At 29.8% G+C, this 21,997-nt stretch overlaps 1 protein-coding gene across 1 annotated transcript; it reads right to left on the reverse strand.

Moving 5' to 3' along the window:
- Positions 1-3,545: 3,545 nt before the first annotated feature.
- Positions 3,546-18,140, reverse strand: LOC121125868 (uncharacterized). The gene is given in 6 exon segments (XM_040721123.2): positions 3,546-4,151; positions 4,218-4,420; positions 4,423-4,453; positions 5,725-6,043; positions 7,358-7,657; positions 17,934-18,140. Coding segments are annotated over 6 exon segments (1,428 nt in total). The 5' UTR covers positions 18,020-18,140; the 3' UTR covers positions 3,546-3,662.
- Positions 18,141-21,997: the final 3,857 nt, after the last annotated feature.

A 21,997-nucleotide genomic window follows, 5' to 3' on the forward strand; every position in this document is an offset into this window, starting at 1 on the left:
GAGATTGTTATATGACATAGATCAAATTGTATGCAAATAGTCTGATTTTGAAAACCCAAAGTAACAAATAATATTTTAGATTATATATTAGAAGTGTTGTGAATGTGTCTTCCTTTTGTATATTTTGCTTGGATGATCAGGATAGATCATCAAACAATGGTCCACCATCATGTCTTCATTCCGTATTCCTGGGCAGCGATTCTCAATTGTGTGAATATCTTTGTGAAATCGATCTCCTTGTTGTCACTCACTGCACTAATGTTTTAATGAAAGAAATATCAGTAGGAATGCAGGAAGTGCATTTTCAACGATATTCATCACTCAAGTTATTTCTAAACATCAAGTAAGTTCTTGACTCCATCTGTATATGCAGGAGACTTGTTTTATCCAAGGAAATTTCCACATATCTATTGAAATCCTGCCAAGCCTTCCAACCCAGTAGACGTAAGGCTTTTTGAAATTCAGAATCATTCAAAACCTCCCTTATTTTCGCCCCAACGCAAAAATTCTGTTCTTCAATTTTGTTGCATTAACCATATGAAATTTTCTTGAAAGTTATTGGAACCCTTCAGAATTGACTTTACCCATTGTTTTTACAAAATTCTAATTAACCAATTTTAATGTGGAGAGGTGGTAGAGATATTTTTTGGGGATCTACTAAAGGGACAGACTGGACGCTGCTTGTCCATTGGATATATGTAGACCTAAGATGCAAATCACTCCTGGCTTAATGTTCCATAGTTGCATGACTGTCCCATAGACATAGGAAGCAACAAAATTTTGGGAATCCGGATTTGCTTACCCATAAGCATTCCTATAACTTTGAGATCTCCACAGATATTGCATTAATAACTGTGATATTTAATTCCTTCTAAAAGTATTTTCGTATTGTCATATGTTTCTTTTAAATGGAAAGAATGAGCAATGGGAATGTATGTCATTGTAGGACAGTTATGCAGAAGGACAATATATTATTTATTATTTTAGAAAATAACAGGGGGATATGTGTTCAAATTTTGAGACTTGTATATTGATTTTTTTTTTTATAAATATCATGTCAAAATATAGAGGATTTACCACTAATAAATAAGCAACCTGATAAAAATAAAAAAGTAGCTTCATGTTAAAAACTATATGTACTAGAAAAGCATTAAGACAGATTTAGAATCAGCGTCAAAAATGCTATTAGATACTCTCAATTATTTTTGATGAAAATTATATGTTGACCACTGTTATGATTGATATATTTATGTATTTTCTTGCTGAGCCCTAATCAATAAGAAGTAAATCATTGTGTATTTGGTTCACGTAATTCCTTTATACCTAATAAGGAATCGGAAGTGTCAATAAATAAATCGGAATCGGCTCAACTCATTTCTAATTAAAACCAATGCTAAATAAAATAAGCATGAGTACATCATCAGTCTGTGTAGTGTCTTCAGACAATGAGGTCGAAGAAGAATATTTGATATTGTCAAAGTTAATTTATTATATCTAAGCTTTCCTTTAAAAGAACTAACATCGGTCTATAAATTGAAAAGTTATAAGTAGTTATGGAGTAAAGTTGTAAGCGTATACTTTTCCTTCGCTAAAACCGGTATTTACAACTCAAAATCTAAGTAGATATTTGTTATTAGGTTTTCTAAAGTAAATGTTGAGAAAACTATTTAAGCTGATGAATTTACTTACATAATCCTGTATTATATTTTCATAATTAAATCAATAAATTGTTCAATATTTACTTTAGAAAACCACTTAACAAATATATACTTAGAGTTTGAGTCGTAAATATGCATTGCAGTGAGTTAATTTCTTTGTTGCTCAAGAATTTTATGAGAATTTCCACTCCTATATTTTCTCTTTCTATGGCTTGGGCTTCAACTGCAGCACTCATAAGATCCTTGTTGGAATTATGGGCCACAAGTTAAGTAGCATTGATCAAAAGAGTCTGGCTAAATCATGTAAAATGGATTATCTACTTGCTTTTAATTCTTTACAAATAAAATTGCTTGAGGTTAAGTTTGGACTATTTACAAAGTTCCGTGAATTGAATTAAAAAGGAAGTCATTAAATTATGGAATATTCATTTATTATAATAAATCAACCTCCAGTGGTTTTTACTTCAAAAATAATAAAATTAAAATTATACATTAGGAGTGAGTGAAGATACTTGTTACGGAGAAAACATGTTACACTGTCAATAACTTGAACATGCAAAGATATATAACTACCCTGTTCTTATACAATGGAATGCCTTCCTTTGTTTATCAAATCAACATAAAAACAGGTTTGCCTAATGCTTACAATTACAGATAATTTTGACGTTGAACTTTTTGACACAAAAAAGTAAACATTTTATGTAAGTGTTTGTCGAGATATATTTCTATTATAAAAGATAAGATTTTAATTTCATTTTATAAAATGTCATAGTTCAGCATGTTGTTCAATTAATTAACATGTTTTTAAATTATTATTAGTTTCAATATTTAGTTCACATCATTTATTCTGGTTCTCACACTATGACGGAGACTTGTTACACCCAATTTTTATTATGTATACTCGTACTATATGTATATAAATATATTATATTTAATTATGTTGTTTTTTTTTGTAATTTCATGTTATAATTTCATTATCAATCACATTAAATAGTAAAAAAAATATTTTTTTATTATAATAAAAACTATGTTCTATTTCTGTAAATGTTTTATTTGTTTATCTTATATATGTAATTATAAGTATTTACTTTATGCTGCCAAACCGTACTAAAAAGTTAAATAAATGCTTAAATATATAACAAATGGCAGTTTTGACATGTTTTCTCCTGTTGTAGCATGTATAACCCCAGCCTGTGCCATATTGCCTTTTCCCCCTGTATCATGTCTCCTCCTGTTGTATCAAGTATCCTAATTTTTTGTTACTTTCAAAAACACCAATAAATGGCTATTATTAATTGTACGACATCAAAAATATTTTGGAATTATTTGTCTTAGGGAACTACCTATGTCATGTTGCCCAGGCGTTGAATTATCTTTTAAATGGTGAAACTTATGATAGTTTAAAAAAATATATTTTTTGTGTAGCATGTATCCTCACTCTTCCCCATATTAATTATTTTGTACTTTTAAATACACTCAACAGTATCAATAAAGTAACACATATGAGACGTATCTGAATAACATCAAGAATAACTTTTCAAACCACTGCAAACACGTGCTAGCTTCAATATTTAACTGAAATCATTCGGCTTTAAAGGAACTCCTTTCTCTAGAAAGAATAATGCAAATATATCAAAGAATTGGAGTCAAATCATTCAATTGAACTAAAACAGCAAAAAGGAGAAGACACTACATCTCTTTTTATTTCAAAAAGCTAGTCGTGGTTAAAAGAATGAAAGTTTGTTTGTATGGTTGTTATTTATCGTATTAGAGGAAAATAATGCTAGTAGGTAAAAGGTCGGGGTTGGTTGTCGAAGGTGTAGGAACCCCAGAACCAATGTCAGTATAACATTAAAGTACTATCATTTATGAAAGGTATTCAATGAGTTGTTTCAATTATTTTATTATTTTACAAAAATGAATGGATATAATTGATCCTTTTAGGTATGAACTAAAATGATGAATACAAAAAAAAATTATGGCAGTGTTGAATATCGACATTTATTAAGGTGTATCTTGAGCAATGGAAAAATACCGCAAAGATAGTTTTTCAGCAAACCTACATCGAATTGGAGGCTCGGAATATTTTTTGGCACAGTGTGGGCAGTTAATGAGTAGAGGTTTGCAAGTAGAACAAATGATGTGTCCTTCTTCACATTGATATATGGGGGGTCGACTAATATCCATGCATACAGGACACTCTAACTCTCCCTCCAGTTCCTTGAGCTCGTCTTCATCTAATCTGTTAGCATTTGATGGTTTTCTTTGAACTGGAACAAGGACAGAGTATTTACTTATGTCAGTGTCTATTAAAGACACTATTTCTTCAAATCTTGTAAGACTCGTTCCATGTGATGTGTGAAGGGATTCTATTTCTTCATTCAAAACTTCTTTTCTCACATTCATTGAAAGAATTTCTTCCTGGAGCTTCTCAACCAATTGGTTTTTCCCCCTAATGGAAGACTCAATCTCTGTTAATTCCGTTGTAGTTTCCTTATTTAAAAAAAATATATCAAATTAATAAAATACTTTCATTTACAGTTTATGAAAGATTCAAACCTCAAGAATGTGTTCGTAATGGCTCTCTATGGTTTGTATAGAACCCTCAATCTCAGTCTTTTGATCACGGAGGATTTCTTGAAGACGAACTTGAATATCTTTTTGCTCTACTTCATTGATCTCAGATGAGCCGAGTCTTTTGACCAATATCTTTTTTTCTTCTTCCTTGGCTGTGGATTTAGTATCGGATATTTCATTGGCTATTTTTGAAATTTGTGTGTGACACCCTCTTCATTCTATTGGATGAATTGGAAGTTAATTAATTAAAAATACACTCTTAATACAAAACCATTTTCTACTTATCATATGACCCATTCTAATTTTACACTTAATTTCTATGCATAATTATATAGCACATTTTTTAGATATAATCATATAATACATTTTTATTCTAGTATGTCACTGGTATATTCAATAACGAAATAATCTTGTTTATAATTAGCAATGTAATATAATCAACTCCTAGTAATAGTTATCAATAAGTAATTGCCGTAATGACAGTGTTGTTATGGAGGGGCTGATTCTAGTCATTCTGATGACTCAACATTAAAGGCCGATATATACACAAATACTTAAAAAATTATTGATGGGGCTCAGCCCCCTCCCCGTGTGATAACGGTCATGTATATAACTTGTGATTAACCTAAATGTAATATTATCTACTGCATGTTCTTAAATCAAAGTTACGGAACATATGAAGTATGCTCACTCAACCTTTTAACTTCAAGAATAAAAAATACATTTATAATCCTATCCTTGTATGGGAAAACAATGAATTGAACTTTTTCAATCAAATTTTTCACGAGACCCAAAAACGTTCTTGGAGTTTGCCAGCCATATTCACTAAGGATAACGGGTAATGAAAAGTGGTTTCCTGACTAGAATTTTGTGCTTCGTCTAATGGACTAACATGTAATTCAAAGTTTTCCCTCCATTTACATAGTCTTGTCAGAAAATATTTATGCCTGCCTCTCTTGAAGGATTGTCTGATAAAACAATGTATCTGACAGTTACTGTATTTTGTCATACATTTAATTTGAAGCCATAATATTGTTTCAAATACTGAATATTACTTTTTTAGATTTAAAGTGATGTACATGAACTAATAGCTTAATGCTACAAAGATAATTTACCATATCACCTCCTCAAAATTCCTACCTTTTGATGGGATTAAATGTTTCTGGCACAGGCAAAAAAAGAATATACTATTTGAGTCCTTATTATGATAATATATATAATTGAGAAGGTAGATATTTGTCTATTTTAGATTCCTTAGAAACATTGTATTGCCAGACAATCACTTAGCCATTGAATTAGTTGCATTGTTCCACCAGTAAAAAAATCATTTATCCAATGAAATTATTTTTTTTGAAAAAATAGTAGAACTCCGAAAAAATGTCTTATCTATGCCCAAAGGTAAAAATTTTGCAGGTACATTATTTAACACATCATTGGCACACGCATACTTGGACTTCATATTAATTTGAAAAATATATTTGACAATTACCTGTTGCTGATTCTTTTTAAATTTAATAGTTTTTAAATCAAACAGTTTTTTCCTAAGTTCGCATTCTTCCGTGTATGAGAGTGAGTCCTTGTTTGAGAGTTTTTGTATTAAATCTCTTTCTTCCACATCCAATGGATCTTCTTCTTCCTCTTCTTCAACCTCCTCAACTCCATCAAGATGGTTACTCCTTTCCTCTTCTTCTGAATCTTCATCACTTGACTCTGCACGACTGTTCATTCTCAGAAGCACAGATCCATTATTTAGCACGCCGCCATGCAAGTTTGGATTCTTTCTAGAAGGAGAATCAGCATTTCTAGAGCTAAAAAAAACTTAAAATTAATAACGATATGATAGCTAACTTAATAAAAGTCTCAAGGTTCTCAAGTTTTTTAGCTAGATCAGCGTGAGATTTTGCATCTTACCACGTGACTTACCAGTGTTATAATATAAAAGGAAGTCAAATTTATGTCAAAAAATTCAAATTGCTCAGGCGCCTCATTTTCTTGTGGTATAAACTTTGCTTTGAGCTTAGATTTTCATATTTAATTATGTTTTATCTCAAAATTACTTTTTTAATCTGTAGGCAAGTCGTGTAGGACGTTAAATATTCCCTATTTACTAATTAGTATTCTGTACGTTGATTGGCTGAATTATAATTATGTGTTGTTAAGGTTTGAGCAACTTTCAACAACAATTTAATAATAGCTCTATAGAAATAAAAAATTATATATATTTTATGCCTATTTTTCTGTTTCTTTTTGGAGGAAAGGTTTGAAGATATAATAAAAGTAACAGGCTCTTAAGTTTTGAAACAAACACTAACAGTTAAATGAAAGGTGAAGAAAAAATTATTGACTCACATCCGATAAAACATTGAACGACATACGAATGTTTTTTATTATTACTTGTGGCTTTTTGAGCCCTTTATATGGACAGAGATAGGCAGTTAATATTTAAAACATCCTGGTTCTTAATTAACCATTTTTACTGTCATAAATGAGCTTTATCACCTACCAAACGTTCTCCAGTATTAATTTGGTTTATTTCAACTACAAAAAAAAATATTTTTTACTTTATTTATAGTAAAAGGCCCCAAGTTTAATGTTCCATTGATCTTTAAAAAAAAACTAAAAAGAGTGCAGCAGAACTATCAATCGGGTCCTGATAAAATTTGTGAACTGGAGGACTGGTCGTTATTGGTCTTTTATGAATACTAAAACAGCGCAAATGACGTATTTACTAAGTCCTTTCCACTGTTCAACATAATCTCTTCCAAAGTGGCAAGATACTTGAAGTTTCAAGTAGGAAGGGTGTGGCTAAAAACTAATTCTAGCTATTGTTCAATATTTTCTTGTTTTTTATATTATTCAATCCTAGCTAGAAGTGAAGAAAATAAAAAGATAGCTTGGACTGTAGGAGTGAAGGAGCGAAGTACCGCTCCTTGGGACCGTTGAATGGTAAAAATATTGGACTTATAAAAAGAAAGACTAAAACAGGGGGAGGGAGAAACTGATTAAGAAATAAGTCCTAAGGCTTATCCAACACTAGTCGAAATACAATGTATATTATGAGAGCGTGCCGTACATTAGAAATGGTTGAGACTTGAAAGCTCTGTAATTTTGTGTTAACAAACCTTAACCGTTCGCTGTGACTATCATTTGTACGCGAGCCTTGATTATCTTCCTCCTTTTCAGCAATTCCATAATAATCCGCTTTTGAACTCCGAAGAAATCGACTGCGAAATGGTCTATTAGGTGTACTACTAGATATATTATAGCTTGGAGTATAGGATGTAGATGAGGACATGGGGAAGAAGGAGGTTGATGAAGCAGAGCGAAGGAGTGAGGGTGAGCTGTAACTACTCATGGATGGTGTGTAAGAATCAGCATACTGTCGATATGATGATGGAGAGGACGATGTAATGGAATAATCCCTGAAAAAGTTATATCAAATTTGTTAATTTGTGTTGTTTTTTTTTGTCAATGAGACACATTTGATTATTTTTGAACATCATAAAGTTATCTTGTACATGTATAATAAAATTTGTTAGACTGGTTCTTAATTATTATTTTTTTTTTTTTTTCGAAAAGTTTGGAAGTCGTTGTAAAAAAAATAATTCTTTAAAAAAAACACAAAGTTTGAGCCACATTGATCAATATTTAAAAGCTGTGCATCAACCTTAAAATTTCATCATTTCATAGTTTTTAAGAAAAATATAAAGTTCTTGCATATAAAAATAGTCAACTTATTGTCGTAATAGAGCATTTTAAAAGAAATACTATTTTGATGAATAAACAATTTTTAAAGACTTTTAATAAAGCTTTACCTTAAAATGATTATTTATTATAAAATATTTGTTGACATTTTTTGTAAGGAAAAATAGATCCAGGAGAAGACAGAAGAGAAACATTTGGTAATTAAAATTAAGTCCCTGGTTAAAATCAGCTTCCTGTTATATAATTTTGGGATGATAAAATGAATTACTGCTATAAAGACCTTTTACATTTTTAATGGTATTAGTACAGTTATGATACTGTAATTATGATTAAAGTTCATTTTTTTTTTTTTTTAATTATGCAATTTAAAAATAATTTGCAAGAAAGATAGATGATAGAAAGCTTACTTTTCAAAGGGAGAAGTTAACACCACGAGGACCTTTTAAATAATTAACAAAAAAGAAAAGAGAGGACATGCAAAAATCATCGCTCCTTTTCTAATTTTCGTTCCAAACATGTCTACTCTATGTATAACATAAAATTTAAACTTTACTTGAATACAAGTAGCATATATTAGAATTATTGATGACATAAAAAAATGAAAGATATGAGGTGATTGTAAGGTTCTTTTAGTGCCTCTGATTTTTTCGTGTGGTACTCCACCACAAGCATAGGCGGAGTAGATGGGAGGGACGAGAGTGCCAGATTTCTCCGACTCTCAAGATTCATTATATGATATTTTGTACACAAAGTATGAAAATAAATACAAACTGCACCCTCTCCCCCAGCCTCCATTGAACAAATTTCAAACTCTGCCGTGGATCACATAAAATACAATTTAGTCGTTCTGGACCAGTGCACTCTGATTGCTGAATGTCAAAAAGAGACAAATTCAGTGAAAATATCTACAGCTTCACTTTTAAAACAAAAGTTGGATATAATGATATAGACAAAAGACAAAAAAGTGCACACTATACGCGATACAATAATATTTGATTTGTCTTACTTATAAAGAAATAAACAAGTTAGAGGATAATTACTTATAAAATATTGTTATTTATCTTAAATATTTTTTTTAATGTAAATTTCTTTATTTTAACTTATATTTAGTGTTCGAAACTCATTAAAATTAGCCACTAGCCAACAGGGTTACTAGCTTAGAATACCACAAATATTAGAACATTTTTAGAATAGTGTAGGAGTAATAAGTAATATTCATTTTCAATGTATATTCGACTTATGAGACGTTGACACAAGGTAATAGCTATGATTTGAACACAAACTTGCCTGTGTATATGAGGTATTTAAGGTAAGATATAACGTAGCCAAACGACCTTGATACAATTTACAGGACGTCTTGCATAAGCTCAATTGTTTTTTTAATAGCCATGGGGCTTTAAACCTCGGCTATATGGACTGTTTTCAGATAAAATGCTATAATTTCTCAAAGTTATTAAACTAAGAAACTTAAAAGACCCTGAGCAATCTCCTCACATGGACTATTAAGGCACAAACTTTACATTTCTATATTTTTTTTTATCAAAACGAACATTTTTGGACTATGCATGTATAACATTTCGAAATGGATAAACTTATAAGCTACACTAAAGCATATTTTATATACAACAACGGGGAACCATCCCAATTGACCTTGAATGACATGGTCATCCTTGAAAAAAATATATATATAAATTTTTTCAATGGCGTGCAAATTGTATTTAATCCATTCTGATTGTATTATAACTAAGTAATTATATAATATACAATATATATTTATATAAAGAGTAGCATTTATAAAGGTTAAAAGTAACACCAACCTAGCTATAAGGCAGGTAAACCACGATTCCCTTCTGGTGATATGTTTAAGAATTATAAGATTAATAATATAATTATTTAATATTGAACTATGATATAGCTAGGTAATGAAATCTTTCATTTTGAAGAAATATGCCTATGAAAACTGGAAGGACAAATTATACTTAAAGTGTTGATATTCGTTTTAAAAATAAAAAAATGGTTGCAAACTATTGTTATTTTTACTCATTCGTTCCAACTTCGGTCCGGATTAAAATTTGGTCTATAAAAAACATCGATTTTGACTCTTTTCTGCGTATGATGGTTTCTTATTAAAAAAATTATATCAACGATTTCGAGTTCATTAAATCGTTTAAAACTTGACTTGGACACTTGTACCGAAATATCCAAGATTACTATATATAAAGGTGAGGCAGCAAAGAAATTCTATGCTTGTGTTTTTTTAATTATCAAGGGAAGGATGAATATTTAATGACGTCACTGTTGATGCACATACTACTCTGTCCTTCATAATAGTAAAGTAATAATTCTAAAATTCAGACTTAATTCATTGTAAGGTAACACAAATTAAGTAAATAAATATAATTAAAATTCATGTATAATACAAAATGGTAAACTTAGGAACATGCCAAAAAGTATAAAAAGCAAAAATATTTAACTTATATTGATATTAATATCTATTAAAGTAAATCATTTCCAATACTTATTTCGATTGTTATAAAACTTGACGATATCCTTGCTTGATACTTTATAGAATAATAAAATCAATTTGAGAACTATTTATTTAAAAAGACTAACATTGATTTGCATATTAATAATAATGAACTATCTGTATGTAAGCTTATATTTATATGTTTTATATATATTACCTAATTTGCCATTTTATTACATAATATAAGAGTGGTGAATAAAAGAATAGCAATAACTAAAAATTATAGCATACATTTTTTTTTAATACACTCATGAATAATAAATATTAATTTGTACATTAACCAATCTGTTTAAGTTTTCTCAGATTAGTACTTGCGTTCTTCAGTTTGAGCTTTTTATTAGGGGTAATTTATTCTAATTCTTGTTTTTGTTCTCAAAAAGGATATGATGACTTTTTTAAGCCAGTTAGGATATAATTCAATTATATGATTATGCAGCCTTTCAAATACGTTTGGGTTTTTGCCAATTGCGTTTTCATTGTTACAATGAAAAGCAATGAAATGTTTTTGCAGACAATGAAATTTTTTTAAATACTCACACAAAGGGATCGTAAGGCTTCCCTTAGTGACCAATTCAATGCAAGGGCTAGACGTTTCTTCATAAAATCCGAAGTCACATGACGTTTTCCCTAGATTTGGATATAAGTCTTTTTTTTGCAAAAAATCCTACAATATAAGCCTAACCCTGATCTGAACAATCATTGGAAACTTGAGATGATTCTTCTGTATCTGCTGTAATTAATTTTTCGGCTTCAAGAGCTTCAAAAAGTTCCGAATCTTCTAAAGTTTCACAAGCTCTTTCCTTTGGCGAGTTTTTTTACGAATATCTCTGGAAGATTAGGGTGCATTTGAACTGGGAGAAGCAAAGGGAGTATGGAGTGAGGGGACTGAATCACTTTTTAATTTTGTCCTGGCATTTAAGTCAAAAAGCTCAGCCTGAAGATTCCGCTCAAAATCATTGGATGTAAAATGCCTACCACAAATCTTAGCATTCTTAATATTAATTGTATCTTTTCTCCTGTAGACTGATATCCAAAGACGCTGGAGCATCAAATTTTTCTGAGGAAATGCAAAATACTGGGCATCCCGTGGATTGGGACAGTAGGGTATGACACAAACACGCTTTGAACCTCAAGATGATACCATTTTTGCCTAGCGTATTCAAATTAGTATTCTTTACTTATAGGAAATTATCTGAACTGCCGCAACATTAATCACTACGTCAGCTGAATCAGCTAACGCCAACTAGACTTAAGACTGAACCCGAGAAAATTTTGATTACTTTATTGTATCACTCAAACTTTTTTTCGAAAAGAAATAGGAAAAGGCCCAAAATAAGCTCGTAAATAGCCAATTCTACCCAATTATGGAATTATAATGCTATCATAATTCATACCCTAAAAAGACATAATTATGATCCAAACTATGAGCGTTCAAAATATTGATTAGGAAAAAAAGAAGGAGATTAATCGACGACTGACAACAAAATACACGGAATAATTTTGTGTTAGCGATGTAATGCCATGTAAAAAGATACATAACATGACTTATCTTCGAAAAACAAAAATATGCAGTCTCTTCTGGTGTCAGCTGTCGAATATTCTGCTCTGCTAATCAGTATTCTGAAAGGTGATTAGTTGCATTGTAATTAGGTCCCAAACAATTCCCAACAATAATTTAATAACAGTTACATAGTTAGGAAGAATTGGCTACCAATTCATTTTTGGCCTTTTTCTATTTATTTTTGACTGAAAGGTTGCGTGATACAATAAAGGTATTAAAGAGATGAGTTCATTTAAGAGTATTCTAAAGATCAATTTGACGTAAACACCAACTGGATAAAGGTATTTAAATAATAAAATTTAGTACCCTCAACCTATGGGGTGATGTCTGTTCATTTGTAAAGGAATGTAGTCAAAATGATATTTATAGGCTCAAAGAAAAAAAATGTCAAACTCAATTATTTTATATTATATTTGTATTTAATAAAACGATACACAATATTATTTTATAAGTAAGTAAATATATGGAAACTTGCCCTTCTCATATAATAAATAAAAAAACAGAATATATATCTTGCCAATTTCAAACGAACAAAATATAGGAAAAAAACGAAGCAAATAAGTATTTGTGAGTCAATTATAAATAGTCAATAAGTATACAAATACTAAAAATGAAATAATTAAAATGATGTAATACATATTTTTACGGGTAAAAAATATTTTTTAATAAGAGTATAATGACTTTTCTTAAATAGTGCAAATAAATTTGAAGACTTGCAATACTTATGTGGTGCATCAACATAAAAACAATCTTTAAAAAAACAAAACGAGGGTGAACATACCTAGTATTATTTTTTACTTTATATAAACATAAAGCCCAATTTTTGATAGAGATATTTGTGTTAATAAATAAAAATACCTAATAATTTTTCAAAAAAATTAATATAAGAAATTATTAGATTTTTTTTTTAAATTTAATTTTTTGTGAACAGCGGTGTATTTTTCAATTTTTTTTTTTTTTTGTGAACAGCTGTCGATTTTTTTATTTTTCGAAAAAATTAATATTTGAAAAATAAGTCTCGATTTTTGAAAAAAATTTAGAAAAATTTAATATTTGAAATTGGAACAAACAATTCAGTAAAACGTCATCTCGTCCCTTTATGACTAAAATCATGTTATACAAGTAATTCCTAAGTGAAAAAACGTATGTATATTCCAACCTTAACACCATTCAATGCATATTTGGAACAAAATATAGAAAAAAACTAAGCAATAAGTATTTGTGAGACAATTGTAAATAGTCAATAGTATACAAATACTGAAAATGAAATAATTAAAATGTTGTAATACATATTTTTACGAGTAAATATATTTTTTAATAAGAGTAATAGTCCAATTACATTTGAAGATTTGCAATACTTATGTGGTGCGTCAACATGAAAACGATCTTAAAGAAAAACCAAGACGAGGGTGAAATTTTCTATTATATTTTTTTACTTTATATAAACATACAGCCCAATTTTTCATGCAGATATTGTATCAATTATAGGGGTTGTATTCAAATTTGTGGGATGAGATAAAATATCTAATAATGTTTCAAAAAAATTAATATTTGAAATTCTTGTCAAAAAATTTAAATTTTTGTGAATATCTATAAATTTTTGAAATTTTTCTTCAAATAATAATGGATTTTTTTTATTTAATTTTTTGTGCACAGCTGTGGATGTTTCAAATTTTTTTTAAACAATTTAAATTTTTGTGAGTAGCTGAAGATTTTTGATTATTTTATTCGAAAAAATTTCATTTTCCAGAATAGCTATTGATTTTCTAAATTTTTTGGAAAAAAATTTAATTTTCTGAAAATATTAATGGATTTTTGAAATTTTTCTCTAAAAAGAATAATATTTGAAGAATAATTATGGATTTTTGAAGAAAAAAAATCCGAAAAAATTTAATATTTGAAATTCGAACAAACAATTCAGTAAACATCCTCTTGTCCCTATTAGACTGAGATCATGTTATACAAGTAATGTCTACTTGAGAAAATATATGTAAACACCAAACTTAACACCATTCAATGCATATTTGGAACGACGCAGCATTAAAAAACGTAGCCAAGAAAGCCTTAAGGCAATCACCAATAAGTTTTTTAGTTCGAGGGAACCATGGTTTAAATACAAAATATTATCCGGGTCTCTCGAGAGTGCTGCAAAATATTTTAATGACGAAAGGAGAATTAACTTTTTCTTCAATATTCAAAAGAAACAACGGATCATATTTTGTGGAAATGTAAATCTTTATCTAAAATTTATGGTGACGTTATTAAAATGGTTAGTAAGTTATTTAATAAACATCTGGGTAAAGAAGATTTCCTCTTTCCTTCAAATAATGAGAGAGTTGATTCAATTATTATTAAAACGCAATATATGGTCTCTAAATTACGAACAATAAAAGAAAACAACCTCGATGGAATTTTACATATTGCTAATCTTTATACTAATGTTTTATTGAAGATTTAAACTCATTTATTTATTTATTTTTCATCGTCCAATTGATGTTATTTCTAAATTATTTATTTTAAATAATCTCGATTGTACCATTTTTTTTAATAGTCCTTTTTATTTTCCTTTGTCTACATATTTTAACAAATTATTTTTCGAGTATATTGTGTTATAGTATAAAACGACTGTAAATGTTTAAATGCATGCCAATAAAGGGCAATAAATAAAATAAAAAATCTATGAATATTTATGAATTTTTGAAATTTTTCCCCAAAAAGTTTAATATTTGAATAAAAAGTGTAGACTTTTGTGAAAAAAAAGTTGAAAAATTTAATATTTGAATAATGAGTGTGGATTTTTGAGAAAAAAAATTCAAAAAATTTAATATTTGAATTTTTTTTCTTGAAAAACTTTAATTTAAAAAAAAAAAAAAATTTAAAAACCAAGCCCCCCCAAAAAAAAAAAAAAGATCTATTTATATATAATAATTGTATAATTTCCTTAAACAAGTTACAAATTGTACAAAATCAAATTCTACAAATTACTAATAAAAAAATATGATGAAGAATTTTATATGAAGAATTCGATTAAGGTTCGACTCGTGGTCGCTCCAAGGGAAGGAAATATGTATTATGTAATATATGTTGATTTCAAAGACAATTCCTAGATCAAGTGTAGTAATTGTAGTTATAATTTTTATTTATACTTAATTAGTTCGACCCCATCTGACCAATTAAAGGAAAATCATTAAACAAAAATTATTTTTTGATGAAGAGAATGTAATAATTGATGGACAATATATTAATTATGTAATTTATGACAATATTAATTGATTAGATATATTCTGTGGCACATTATAAAGTTCAAATGCCAACAGTAGTTATATCACATGTAAATGCAAAATATTATAATTTATTTTAATAAATAAAAATGAAAAGATCAATTAAGGATTAGTAATTAAAACGGATGATGTTGTCATTAGATTTAGCACAATAAGGGATATAAATTTTATTTTGAGAAATCTCATTATTCAAGTTATAATTTGTACCCAACATATTAAATAATATTTTTTACTAAATGATTACTAAAATATGCAGTGAGGTAGAGACTTAACTTGCACGTAAAATGAGATGGTAGAAGAGTAGAGCTTACGAGTCCAAGTCAAGTAATGAGTTCTAATTCAATCGTCATCGGTAATATAATTTCATAAAAATTCAATCATATAGATATACAGGTAAATGGTGCTTATATAAGATTGAGGGGTTGAAATTAATTCATATTTCAATATATAAAAGCACAAAAAATTATTATAATAACAGAGCTCTATAGCTTAAGTTCAAGTCCAGAAAATGAAACTTGAACGTGATCGACAAATTTCCATTTGTACACACCTGGTCGTCTCCTGGACCACTGTTTACGCCGTCAGCAAGTCCAAAACATTTTAGAGGAAGACGGGCTCTATAAAAAGCCCAAACTGGACCAAAAGGATTTAAAGAAAACAGCTCAGACAAATCCCCTTATGTCCATGAGGGATAATGCAAGAGATCTTGGGGTTCCACATCAGGCTTTCGTGATAGCTATCAAAAAAAATATTTGGAAAGAGTTGTGAGGGTAAAGAGGCTACTTCTGAGACCAGCAATGAAAGAAACTCATCTCCTCCATTGCAAAACTCTCTTGAAAAAGTATTTTGAGTTCTTATGACGCCCCTCCTCCTACAGGCCTGATGGTATGATGAAGGCCTGGAGTGTATGTCATCCAAACACTGACTCTCAAGGCCACTATCAGCCAGCACTGGTACGCCATGACAGAGGACATCTGCAGTGGGGACCAGGCCTTCCTCTCCCTGGAAGCGCTTATTGCCACTAAGGGGGTGCTACATTAATGATTAAGTGAGCTCAGGCACACATTTTTTTTATATTATTAATTTTGTTGAAATCCTATTGTCAATTAATAAATAATATCTTGTTGAAGTTTAAAATTTAAAATGTTCAGATTTTAATGGACCACTCGGTATTATCGTTATAGGCTAAAAATGAAGTCAAAAGAACTAGGAGTACTCAAGCTGAACTCTATAAAAATATGCAAGGATTTGGAATTGGGAACTAAGACTAATTGAGACTGGACTTGGACTTACAATATTGGGATTTTTTCCCAGTTCTGCTAATTAAACTTATGTACAACTCGAGCCTGATGTACGAAGGTTTTAGTGAGGCCTTGCGAGTATTTGTGTATATTTATATAACAAAAATAGTTTCTGGATCGGATAGATTTTGTTAATTAAAAAAAATAAATGAAAAAAAATGTTATTCGAAAAAAGGTCATCAAAATATTATGTTTCCTGAGAAAATGGTCATTTGGAAAAATCAGTACAATTTACAAAGTATCTTACAATTATTTTAAAGTTAATACACATACATGTCAACTCGACAATAATTATAGGGGCTCTGCTATTATCTAAATAAATTATCAAATAAATTAAGAAAGTCAAATTTTTAAGAAGAATTTTTTATCTTTGCCTTCACAACCGCTCTCTCCGAAACCGACCACTGACTGCTCGAGTTTCAATCCCTGATTCAGCCATCTTATAAAAAAATAATCAGGGCGTCATCACTGGGGGCAGTGGGACCTGGGCCCGCAATATTTTTTAGAAGTTGTATTTATAGGTATATTAATGGGTAATTATTCATAGGTTTACCAACCAGGCCTACCATTAACAAAAACGTGCTTAAGGCACGGATCTTGTAAAAAATTTAATAGCACTTATGATAATTGTAATAAATATTTGAAATTGAGATTCGTCTTAAATCTTAAGTTTTGCTAAACTCTGAACCTTTTATAAAGTTATGATCTTATAATTTAATAAGATTAAAGTACAGTTCAAGTCTTTAGCTCAAGATGTTAGCTTATTGATGTATACAGAATGATCCAGTCCCATTAACTTTAGTGTAATTAAATTTAGAGAATTGTGGTTAGATTTTTTTTACCGTAGTAAAAAATATTGCAACAGAGTTTTGTCAGAAAAAATATAAGGTCTTAGAATTGTGCACTGATGGTTTTCAATTCTCATCAATCCTTTTACATTGCAATATAGGATACAATTGAGGGAGTCAATACAGTATTCATGTTCAGCTAGTATTCCTTCGTGGTAGCTGCAAAATCATCGGGGCATAAATTCTGGAAGATGTTTTACGTACTTGCTGTTTCGAACAAGGGAAATAATAATTGAATAAGGTATTAGTCAGTTATATAACAATTTTAAGACCGTACATAGGCATTAATACATATTTTAATAGAACCCTTGTGTGAGACACATATATTTTTAATACTATAATTCGGGATCACTCTGTATTTGTATTTCTTAGATGTTTCTAATAATCAAAATTGTAAACTAATATATTGTCTTATATAAAAACATTTATTTCCTTGGAGGAAAAATGGATTAATTTTAATAAATTATCTCCTTGCCTTGTAGGTCTAAGAGGCATGTTACTATGACTTTCAGATCCAAGAAAAACGGACATTAAATTCCCAGATTTGATATTTCCACTCATCACCAATAACCATCAACACACAAGATTTTAATGTATATTTTCACTCATGCCACAAAACTACGTCACAAGAATACACCTGTTCGAGATCAAAAATAAACCTTGACTATTTAAGATAAGCAGTACTTATGCATATATGTATTCAAACGGACGAACGATTTGGTCCATCTATATATTTTCCTGGCACAAGCAATACCCTGAGAAAGTTGTACATTGAAAATGCTTGTTTGTAAGAAAAACAAGAAGGGTAAATGACTTTCTAACTTATGTAGATATAGACATTTAGATGTTTTCAGGCAGATAGGTATAAATAAATATATATCACGGAACTGCATGTTTTTCATCATTAAATAAAAAATTATTAGGGGGAATTTATTTCAAACACTAAGAAATTAGAAATTTCACATATACATAGATTCAGTATAAAAACAAATTTACAGAGAACTCATTGATGTAAGTGCATATTTACATATATATCTGGGTAAATGCCGCAAATTCTTTACTAAAAATATAATCCTTGAGACGTAAAGAATTTCAATTCAGTTTGAAAGAAAAACAAAGAATTTTGTCTGTTGTGTATAGGTATTATTTTTGGTGGAAATCGTTACATAATTACTTTAGAATGTAAGGGGTAAGGAAATTGCCGTAGTTTTGGCTCAATTTCAAGCTCGTTTTAGAAACAATATTCATTTTCGATATATGTTTTTTTCAATACATATCAGCTGTGTAGTTATCAATATCGTTATTGGGCTCATGACTAGTATTGAAACCAAATTTTAAAGGTCTTTTATTTGGGTCCTGATCCCTTAAAGTTTTCTTTTTTGTTTTAGATTGACCATATTTAACCAGATCCTTCATTACTGAAAAATTAAATAACGGTGTCCCAGACTTTATTAGAAGGATATCTCATTAACTAAAGCTTCTTTTAACTGCCACATCTTTTAAGCATGTCACTGTACAGCAGTATAAAAGAATAAAGTTTTGGGAGTAGTTAAAACGCATTTATACAAATAAATTCATTAGTTAACTTTTTAAGAATGAGCAACAACACGAATTTAATTTTTACTATATGTATGAAGTATTAACCGTACAACTTTCTCTATACTCAATTGTATATCAAATATAACAAAATTGAAAAGTGCATTCGGTTGAGTAAACATAGATTTAAATTTGTTCCATTATTATTATTTTTTTCGTAAAGCCATTCTAAAATATATGTACGGATTATTGGAAATTAAAAAAAAAACCAATAATTTAAATTTTTTGAAAGAAAATTCAAAAATTCATAGCTATTCACAAATAAATATATTTTTTTATAAATTAAATTTCAAATATTACATTTTTTGAAAAAATTTCATAAACCTATTCCAATTCAATGATAACTAAATATTTGGAAGAATGTTTCAAAAATAAAATTTCTTATATACAATTTTTTGAAAAAAATTTCACAAGTCCACCATTATTCACAAAAAGAAAGCTAGCAAAAAAAATTCAAAAATTATATTAATTTTGTTTTGAAAATAGCTATTCACAAAAAAAACTATATATATATAAAAAATCCTTAATTTGGAGGGGGGTGATTCAGCCCTGTAGCCCTATCCTTTCGGATGCACCTGGCATTTTCCCTTTTCCAGCTTACAGTTCAAGCTTATTTATTATTGAGTTAAATAACCACTAATTTAATTAAATAAAAACAGTGTATATTAAAAGTATATTTATTCATTTTTTTTTTTTTTTTTTTTTTTTTTTTTTTTTTTGCAAAAATACTGTAAAAATACTGTCCTTGGTTTAAAAATTATATTATGTTGCATTCACGGTATTTAACTTTTAATAATATAATATACATACATTTTTTTTCAAATTATTTGATTCACTTCATTACCGGAAAATGAAAAGACAAAAAAAATATTTTTAATCTCTGTTATAGGAATATACTTGTGTTATTTTTCCAAAATCTCGGGATTTTGATTTTCAAGAGTTGACACTCTCCAAAAAATCTACTGAAATCTGGTATTAAATAATTTCGTAAAAGAAGCTCCCTTTATATAATTGATTCCAAGAAAAGTTGAAAATAATATAATGAAGAATCACTTGGTATCAAATATTTAACGATTTATGCTAAAATACAACGGATATGCATCCAAAAAACAAAGAGCTTATAAGTAAAAAAATATCATATTGACATATAATTATAACTTGACCGTAAAACGTGAGAAACAAAAATTAATTTTAGATATATATGTCTGACATGTAAAAATCTGTTTGCCGGAATCTTGCGGAGAGACACTTATTTTGTAAATGAGATAAAATAGAATATACCGGGCCGTGCAGAATTATTTACTGATTTTTGTTCAGAACATATTGCAGACATTAATGACATTTCGAATGACTTGAGAAACAATTTATTCATACATTTTTAGAATAATAAAATAGTTTGTGATCAAATTCAATCAATGTAGCCACCATGTGACTCAATGACACTAGTCAGCCGACGTCTGAAGCTGCCACAGACTTGCTCGATGTAATCAGCGTCCATGGAGGCCCAGACCTTGTTGACAGCAGCCTTTAAGGCAATTATGTTCTTGTGTCGTTTTTTGCAGGCCTTGGTCTCCACGTGCACCTAGATAGAGAAGTCTAGTGGGTTCAGATCTGGGCTCTGAGGGGCCCAGTAGTCCTTGGCCAAAAGTTTATGTTGTCCTTGAGCCACTCCTGAGCTTTCTCGGAAGCGTGGGCGGGTGCTCCATCTTGTTGAAACTCCCAAGGAGTGTTGCTGACTATGGATTTGATCCACGGAAGGACTTTGGACACCAGAATCTTCACATAATCCTCCGCTGTTAATCTGAGCCAGGGGGGAACCATACCGGCTTCATGGCCTTCCTGTTGGATCTCCAAACATCTCCTAAGCTCACAACACGGTCATTTTGCCTGTTGAAAACAGGATCGACTGTAAAAGTTTTCTCATCTGAAAAAATGATGATGCGTCCAGATGAGCTCTTGATATCATTCAAGATTTTCTTGGCACGCTCAAGTCTGACTTCTCGCTGACGTTCAGTTAGCAGAGGGCGTTCAGAAAGCCTCAGGGACATTCCTCCAGCCCTTTTCAATGCCCTTGAAACAGTTAATGTCGACGTTCCCATCTTTCTGGCCATGTCGGCAATGGACCTGTTAGGAGTCCTCTTGAACACTGCCTTTACTTGCCTTGTTGAAACAGTGGACTTCCTGCCAGCCCCAGGGGAATGCTTGAGATCACCCCCAGCCTCCAGGGGCTTGGAAACGTTGTAATTTACCTTCAACGATGCTCCAACCTGTTCCTTAATGTTGTTGTCAGGCACTCCCACTTGGAGGAGGGATGCAATTTCGATCATCTTTGTTTCCTGATTGGACATAAACTCACGTGTGGAAGTTATTACGCTCTCACAGGAAGGATTTTTGTTTATTTTAACAGTAAAAACACGAAATAATCAGATTGGTTGCCACAAAGCCTCTTAAAAAGTATATTTACATCATCGGTAAATAATTATGCACGGCCCGGTATCCACCTACATACTTTGGGGACCCTGATGTCGTGATACCAATATTTTTTTCGTTTCGGTTCCAGAAATTTGTAAGGCTTGGATTATGGATTTTTCTTTATTTTTTTTTTTTTCAAATATTAAACTTATTCATAAAAATGTCAAAAATACAAACTATTCATAAAAAAAAATATAGTTATTCCAAAAAAATATAATTTTAATTTTATAAGAGACTCTTCTTCAACAGGTTTTCCTTAATCTACATACAAAAACACTTTTTTGTCGATAACAAAAAATAAATTGAACAATAAGTGCTATTTCTGTCTACGCAAGGAATCATTGCATTTTTTGAATGAGAGTGGCATACAAAAATTAATAATATTCCACATTAATGAAGAAAAATATTGTTTATATTTTTTTAAAAGGATTTTTATTTAGATAAATAATTTATAAATATATGATCCATATT

The sequence above is a fragment of the Lepeophtheirus salmonis genome, chromosome 1 (assembly GCF_016086655.4).
Source record: "Lepeophtheirus salmonis chromosome 1, UVic_Lsal_1.4, whole genome shotgun sequence".
In the NCBI taxonomy this organism is placed as follows: Eukaryota; Metazoa; Arthropoda; class Copepoda; order Siphonostomatoida; family Caligidae; genus Lepeophtheirus; species Lepeophtheirus salmonis.